Source organism: Mandrillus leucophaeus, unplaced genomic scaffold (assembly GCF_000951045.1).
Source record: "Mandrillus leucophaeus isolate KB7577 unplaced genomic scaffold, Mleu.le_1.0 Scaffold145, whole genome shotgun sequence".
Classification (NCBI taxonomy): domain Eukaryota; kingdom Metazoa; phylum Chordata; class Mammalia; order Primates; family Cercopithecidae; genus Mandrillus; species Mandrillus leucophaeus.
The window spans coordinates 5514428-5522524 of record NW_012101421.1 but is presented as its reverse complement, the minus strand read 5'-3'; the positions used below and the strand labels follow the sequence as shown (position 1 = coordinate 5522524).

Here is an 8097-nt window from a genome sequence, read left to right as displayed (position 1 = left end):
AAAGTATAGAGAGCTGTTTAACATACAAATACTAGTAAGAAAAGGGGGAAAAAAGGGAAAAAAGACAGGAAGAAAACAAGGTGCCTAACAAAACTTCTTATGAAAAGGAAAACCAGAGAATTAGTACTTTTCTTCTTTCCGAAAACAAGACCTGGGATCCTGGATCACTCCCTGTCGCTCTGGCACTACAGAGTCTCGGAGCCACACAGAACAGCTGTGTGCATCTACCTGTGCCTCTCACCTGCCCCACATTGCATCTACTCACCCCTGCCTTTCTGAACTCTGACTCTGATGTTTCTCAACATGCATGCATTGCCTTTTAGCCAACTGTGATCCTCCTGAAGCCAACTGAGAACCTTTGTGGGATGCAGGCAAGTCTTAGGAAGGAAGTCTGTCTGCCTAGGTATGCCCAGTTCGGCAGGTGTCCCTGATGCTTACCTGTAGCGCACCTGCTCCACAGTGTCATAGGTGAGCTTGCTGCTGATGTTCTGGCTGTGAGGATTACCTGGCAGGTTACAAAGACAAGGCACCGAGTCACTACTTAGGGTCTCTTCTGTTGTGTTCCTTCCAAACCCACTCCCTCAGTTTCTCAAAAAGCTCAACATAAAACTGCCATATCACCTCACAATTCCACTTCTAGATTTCTACCCCTCAAAAATGAAAACTTATGTCCATACAGACTTGCACGTGAATGTTCATAGCTTTATTCAGAAAGCCAAATTCTGGAAACAATATAAATGTCCATCAACGGGCGAACAGATAAACAAAATATGCTACATCCATAAAATAAAAGTGATTTGGTTTTTTGCTCTCTTGCTCTGTCACCCAGGATGGAGTGCAGTGGCATGATGATAGGTCACTGCAGCCTCAAACTCCTGGGCTCAAGCGATCCTCCCATCTCAGCCTCCTGAGTAACTGTGACTACAGGTGTGCACCACTACACTCGGCTAACTTTTTAAAATTACTTTTTGTAGAGATGAGGTCTCACTATGTTGCCCAGGCTGGTCTTGAACTCTTGGGTTCAAGCAATCTTCCTGTCTCAGCCTCCCCAAGTGCTAGGATTATAGGCATGAGCCACTGCGCCCAGCCAGGGAAGTTATTTGCCAATAAAAAGGAACAAACTACTGGCTATGTCATGAAAGAACTTCAAAAGCATGGTAAATGAAATACTCCAGACACAAGAATATACAAAATGCATGAATCAATTTACATTAAATGTCCAGCAAAAGAATTGTAAAGAGATACACAAAGTCGATTAGCAATTGCCTGGGGCTGAGGGCAGCAACAAGGATTAGCTGTAATGGGCATGAAGGATCTTTTTGGGGGAAGGAAAACATCTAACTGATTTATAGTGATGATTGCATCACTAGGTCAATTACTAAAAAAATCATTATTGGACACCTGAAATAGATTTTTTGTTTGTTTGTTTGCTTGCTTTTTTTAGAGACAGAATCTTACTCTATCACTCAGGCTGGAGTACAGTGGCATGATCATAGCTCACTATAACCTTGAATTCCTGGGCTCAAGGGCTCCCCCTGCCTCAGCCTCCTGAATAGCTAGCACCACAGGCGTGTGCCACCACACCTGACTGATATTGTAAATTTTGGTTTTTTGTAAAGATAGGCTCTTGCTATGTTGTCCAGGCTTGTCTTGAACTCTTGGGCTCAAGCAATCCTCCTACCTTGGCCTCCCAAAGCACTGGGATTGTAGGCCTGAGACACTGTACCTAGCTGGTAAATTTTATGATACGGTTAAAAAAAAAAAAAATCTCTCCTCACTAGTAAAACCAAATGTGATCGGGAAGAGTATTTTAGAGCTGGAAGTCAGCTCAGAAGCAGGCCAGTGCAAGAGGCTCTTCTACATGTTCCGGACAGGTGGCAGTGGCTCTGTTTTAACTCCAGAGAACATAGTATACAGCCTCAGGAGGCAGCCCTTTTCTCCAAGCATGAAGCAGAGCCAAGAACACCACTTAATCTAAGTCCCCACCTATTGCCCTGCAGATCCCACCACCGCTACTGATACCATTCCTGCAGAAATAATTGATCCCAGCCTCCAAATACGTGAAGGGGGCCACTGTGCTGCCCTTAGCCACCCACTCTCAAGGATGAAGGCCCTTCTCCCAATTTCAATCTTCCTTTTAACTTCTAGTTTTGCTGCCTTCCCGGTGTCCTCACCAAGTGTGTCCTAGAGTATCATGACCTCCCTCAAACTTAGCCCCCAGACAGGCCTTGGTAGGGTCTGGCCTATCAGGCCAGGCACCAGCATTTCTCAGGAGCTACATGTGCTCATTAACGCAGACTTTGCCCTTTTGTTTTAGATTTATTTTTTCCTTCAAAATACACTGAAAGATTGCACTGGATTTGTGGCCACTGCAGCTACCACATGTTCTGTTTCCACATTGCTAGTAGCCTGTGGGACCTGGTAATTATCCTAATTATCTTTCCTCTGCTTGGCTTTAGCTCTGCATCATTAGGACCACCTGCAATCTCATCTCTGCCATCTCTCAGGCTTTCCCACGGTTATGGCTCTTGCAAAGGTCAAAGAAGGAGAATTACAAGTCCCTTTGCAAATTGCAGATTAAAATCAAGATAAATCCCTCCTTGGCACCTTCCCAGAAGACTGTTCCCCAGATTTAAATAACTGCTGGCTGCATAGAGCCAAGATACAAACCCCTTAATGTGGCATAACAGAAGTATCCTGAATCAAGGCACTCTGGTGGAGGCTAACGGCTTGGGCTCTGGAGCTAAACTACCTGGAAACCCAGCTTCTAGCTCCCCCAAGCTCCAGTCCTTCCTGTGAAGCCTCAGACTAGTTACTTGCCCTCTCTGGGGCCCTATTTCTTCACCTATAAAACAGGAGTGATACCAGAACCTATGCTTCTTGGGTTGTTGTGAGGCTGAAAAGAGAAAGCTCATAGCGAATACCTGATACATGTTATTTATCGCTATTCTCATCACAAAAATTACAATTGTTACTGCCACTATGATTTCGAATTCCCTTTCCAAAGCATGTGAGGATCATGTTGTGCTGCTAATAAATGCCACTGATGACAATACCATTACTTCTAGAACAAAGATCAAGCATCTACAATGTGCTGCACTGGCTTCTTCTCCCTCCCTCCCTCCCCATTCGGACCTCTCCCACTCTCCTCCCTCCATGTTCCTGGACTGGTTCCTGAAACCACTACAGGATCTTGGCTCAGGCTGTTACCCTCCCTGCTCGCACTTCTCCCCATCTTGTCTGAGTGAATTCTGGCTCATCCTCCTCATCCACTCCACTCCAAAGGAAACTGTCCCTGACATACACAAGCCAACCCCACTGTCACTACAGATACAGGCTGGCCTGGAACTAGGCACCTGTTGTCCATAGTCCTTCACACAGTTGGTAATCACATTTATTTGGAGTTCACGTAAGGTCTTGTCTTCCAGGACTAGATCACAGTGTCCAAGAAGAAAGGGATTTGTTTATTTTGTTCCCATTATAGCCCTGTGCCGCACACATCAGAGTGGCTCGATGAGCATTTATAGAGTGAATGACTGAATTAACATCCCTCCTGCTGCCCTACTCTCTGCACTGTACAGGGTCACTCACCACCATCAAACACAGCACCTTTGAATCTCTGTGCCCTTCCTAACACTGGCCCCTTCTTCTGGTAGTAACCTGCGTGTCTGTCCCTGAGCCAGCTCCCTCCATCCCGGCCGCACGTTTACAGTACAGAATGCCCCAGGGTGCCTGCCTGGCCCCTATCTTACATGGGGCTTATTCAGCTTTTTGTGGTCAGAACAGTCCTGGTCTATTAATCCAACATTTAATATGCATAGGTATATCAGCTGCATGTAGTTGACTAAAACCCGTTTCAGGCGTTTTTCATTACCGTAAGTGTTTTCCAGGAGATCATTAGTGAAGCTTTCGAGCTGGCTCTGGGAGAACAAGGTGGCACCTGCATGGTCAAGGTAGACAGTTCCTGAAAGAAAAAATAAACCTGCAGGTTGTTTTTCATGGGTATTTCAGTCCTTTTACCTGAATCTGGTTTGTATAAGCCCAACCGATGCCATCTAATGCGTGTTGACGTAACACCAGGCCACTGACTTGAGCCCGGTGCCTCTTGATATGTGCCTCTTAATCCAAGTGTAGGCATGAGCAGTGGAACGACTGCGCTTCTAAGGCTGAAGGACCTTTCAAGCCCTGAGAGAGCCCTCCTGATTAATCAGCTCTCTTCACTCTTTTGTGAACCTGGAACAGCATCCCTCACAGAGAAGGTGCCCAGCAGACATTGGTGATGAATGACAGCAAAGCTGTTTCACATTGCGACTCACAACCTGTTCTGGAGGTTCTGGGAGGATTCCCTGAGGGGAGAGCCCTGATCCTACTTTCCCACACTGCTCTGCACCCCTCAACCCTAATACAGCTGTGAGAGCTTCTAAGAATACAAGGAATGCAAATGATCCTTCCAGCCTCTCTCAGAGAGAAATGCAAATTTAGATGAAAATGAGATACTGTGGTTTACTGATCAGATTGGCAGAGATCAGTGGTTGGATCCCTCACTGTGTGAATGGAGCTGCGGCGAAACAAGCTCACTGGTACACGGCTGGTAGGAGGGTACACAGTTACACCTTCTTTATGCTCAGAAATTTGGCAACATCAGTTCACACTTTAAAATGTACACACCCTTTGACCTAGCAATTCCTCTTGCAGGAATTCATCTTACAAATACCCACATTTTTGTGGAATGACATGAATATCAGGATATTCAACGAACTATTGCCTGCAATAGCAAAAGATTGGAAACAACTTAAATGTCCATCGATGCGCTTTTAAAATAAACACTGTACACTATCTAATAAGTACTGACATGAAACTCTGAGATACCCTTTTAAGTACATATAATAAGAAGAGATTCATTCATTCACTTATCAAATGTTTTGTATAGAATGGGTTGTTTTATCAACGCTTAACTGAGACGTACCATAAAATTCACCCTCTTAAAGTATACAATTCAGTGGTTTTTAACATATTCATAAAATTACATACGTACCATTAATTTTAGAATATTTTCATTCATCCCCAAAAGAAATCCCATATAATTACCAATCACTCCCCAGTGCCTCCAACCCCAGCCCTTGATAACCACTAACCTACTTTCTGCTTCTCTAGATTTGCCTATTCTGAACATTTCATGTAAAAGGAGCCATACAATATGTGGCCTTTAGTGTCTGACTTCTTTCACTTAGCATAATGTTTTCAAGGTACATCCACATTGCAGCATGTATCAGAACTTCCTTTAATGGCAGAATAGTTTTCCATTGTATGAATATACCATGTTTTATGTATCCATTCATTTACTGAGGAATATTTGGGTTTCCAGTTTTGTGTATTATAAACGATTGCTGCTATGAATATTGGTGTACAAGTTTTTATGTGGATGTATTTTCTCTCATTTGGTGGGTTGTCCTTTCACTTTCTTGATGGTGTTCATTAAAACATACAAGTTCTTTTTAACTTTGATAAAATACAATTTGTCTATTTTTGTTGTTGCATTTTTGGTGTCGTAAATTATTGTCTAATCCAACAAGGTCCTAGTGATTTATGCTTATGTATTACTCTAAGAATATTATACTTTTAGCTGTTTCATATTTAGGTCTTTGATCCACTGAGTTAATTTTTGAATGCAGTATGAGGTAGGGGTCCAAGTTCATTCTTTTGCATGTCAATATCCAGTTGTCCCAATATCACTCATTGAAGAAGTTATTATTTGCCTCATTGAATAGTCTTGGAATCTGTTGAAAATCAATTGACCATAGACATATGGGTTTATTGAATTAAAATTCTATTTCATTGGTCTATATGTGTATACTTATGCCAATATTACACTGTCTTTATTCTGTAACTTTGCAGTAAGTTTTGAAACTGGAAAGTGTGATTCCTCCAACTTTGATCTTCAAGATTGCTTTGAGGTCAGGGGCGGTGGCACACACCTGTAATCCCAGCACTTTGGGAAGCCAAGGCGAGTGGATCATTTGAGGTCAGGAGTTCAAGACCAGCCTGGCCAACATGGTGAAACCCCATCTCTACTACAAATACAAAAATTAGCCAGGCAATAATGATGTGCGCCTGTAATCCCAGCTACTCGGGAGGCTGAGGCAGGATAATCACTTGAGCCTGGGAGGCGGAGATTGCAATGAGCTGAGATTGCACCACTGCACTCCAGTCTTTATGACAGAGACCCTGACTCAAAAAATAAAATAAAATAAAATGATTGCTTTAGCTATTCTGAGTCACTTGCATTTCTATATAAATTTTAAAATCAGCTTGTCAACTTCTGCAAAAAGCTGGGATTTTGATAGGAATTTCATTGAATCTACATATCAATTTGGGGATTATTGCCATGTTAACAATATTAAGTCTTCCAACCCATCAATACAAGATATCTTTCCATTTATTTAGGTCTTGTTTAATTTCTTTCAATGATGTTTTTATAATTTTCAGTGTATGTCATACTTCTTTCGATAAATTTTTTTGTGTATTTTATTATTTTTGATGCCTTAGGAACTATTTTTCTAATTTCATTTTCATAGTATTTATTGCCAATGTATAGAAATTGAGCTGATGTTTGCATATTGATCTTATATCCTGGCCGGGCGCGGTGGCTCAAGCCTGTAATCCCAGCACTTTGGGAGGCCGAGACGGGCGGATCACGAGGTCGGGAGATCGAGACCATCCTGGCTAACACGGTGAAACCCCGTCTCTACTAAAAAATGCAAAAAACTAGCCAGGCGAGGTGGCGGGCGCCTGTAGTCCCAGCTACTTGGGAGGCTGAGGCAGGAGAATGGCGTAAACCCGGGAGGCGGAGCTTGCAGTGAGCTGAGATCTGACCACTGCACTCCAGCCCGGGCGACAGAGCCAGACTCCCTCCCAAAAAAAAAAAAAGAAAGATCTTATATCCTACCGCTTGGCTAAATTTGTTTTTAAATTCCAATGGTTTTGTGTGTGGATTCCTTGAAATTTTTTATATACAAAATTACATTATTGGCAAGTAGAGATAGTTTTACTTCTTTCCAATGCAGAACCCTTCTATTTTGTTTTCTTGCCTAATTGTCCTGGCTAGAGCCTCCAGTACAATGTTGAATAGAAGTGGTGAGAACAGGCACCTTTGTCTTGTTTCAAACTCAGGATGGAAGTTTTCAGTCTTTCACCACAAAGTATGATGTTAGCTGTGGGGGTTTTGAAGATGACCTTTATCAGTTGGTTAATTTTCCTTTCATTCCTAGTTTATTGTGTTTGCATTCAAGAAATATTTATTGAGCACCTACTATGTGCCAGGCATTGTTCTAAGTGCTGGGGACATAGCAATGAACAAAATAGAAACTAGCATGATAATGGCAGAGGAAGACCTTAAACACAAACTATGTCAGGTGTTGAGACATACGGCTCACTTTTGTTTTTTGTTTTTTTTTAAAAAAAGTGTAAGGGCTGGATACAGTGACTCACATCTATAATCCCAGGATTTCGGGAGGCCGAGGTAGGAGGATTGCTCGAGGCCAGGAATTTGAGACCAGAATAAGCAACACAGTGAGACCTCTTCTCTATAGAAATATATATCCAGGCATGGTGGTGCACACCTGTAGTCCCAGCTACTTGGGAGGCTGAGGCAAGAGGATAGCTTAAGACCAAGAGGTCAAGGTGGCAGTAAGCTATAATCATGCCACTGCATTCCAGCCTGGGTGACAGAGCAAGTCCCTGTCTCAAAAAGTGGGCACATGCACACATAAATATAGACAACCACTGGAAAGATACACAAGACATGAGTGACAGCAGTTGACTCTGAGGTGGCCACAGTGGCTGCAGCTGGAGTGAGAGCGAGGCTCCCTGGTGATTCTTCACCTTCCTTTGGCAACTTTTGAATCTGATACCATTAAATGTTGTATCAGTCCATTCTCACATTGCTATAAAGAACTACCTGATACTGGGTAGTTTATAAAGAAAAGAGGTTTAATTGACTCACAGTTGCACAGGCTATATAGGAGGCATGGCTAGGGAGGCCTGAGGAAACTTTACAATCTTGATGGAAGGCAAAGCAAGCACATCTTAATATGGTGA

General features: G+C 42.9%; 1 protein-coding gene across 1 annotated transcript in view; it reads right to left on the bottom strand.

Moving 5' to 3' along the window:
• The window catches only part of MOCOS (molybdenum cofactor sulfurase), a gene marked incomplete at its 5' end in the record, with an annotated part of 58097 nt that overhangs the window by 46370 nt on the left and 3630 nt on the right, over positions 1–8097 (bottom strand). The window contains 2 exons of the mRNA XM_011974445.1: positions 439–505; positions 3875–3964. Of these exons, the coding sequence (XP_011829835.1) occupies positions 439–505; positions 3875–3964 (157 nt within the window). The remainder of the gene's footprint in view (positions 1–438; positions 506–3874; positions 3965–8097) is intronic.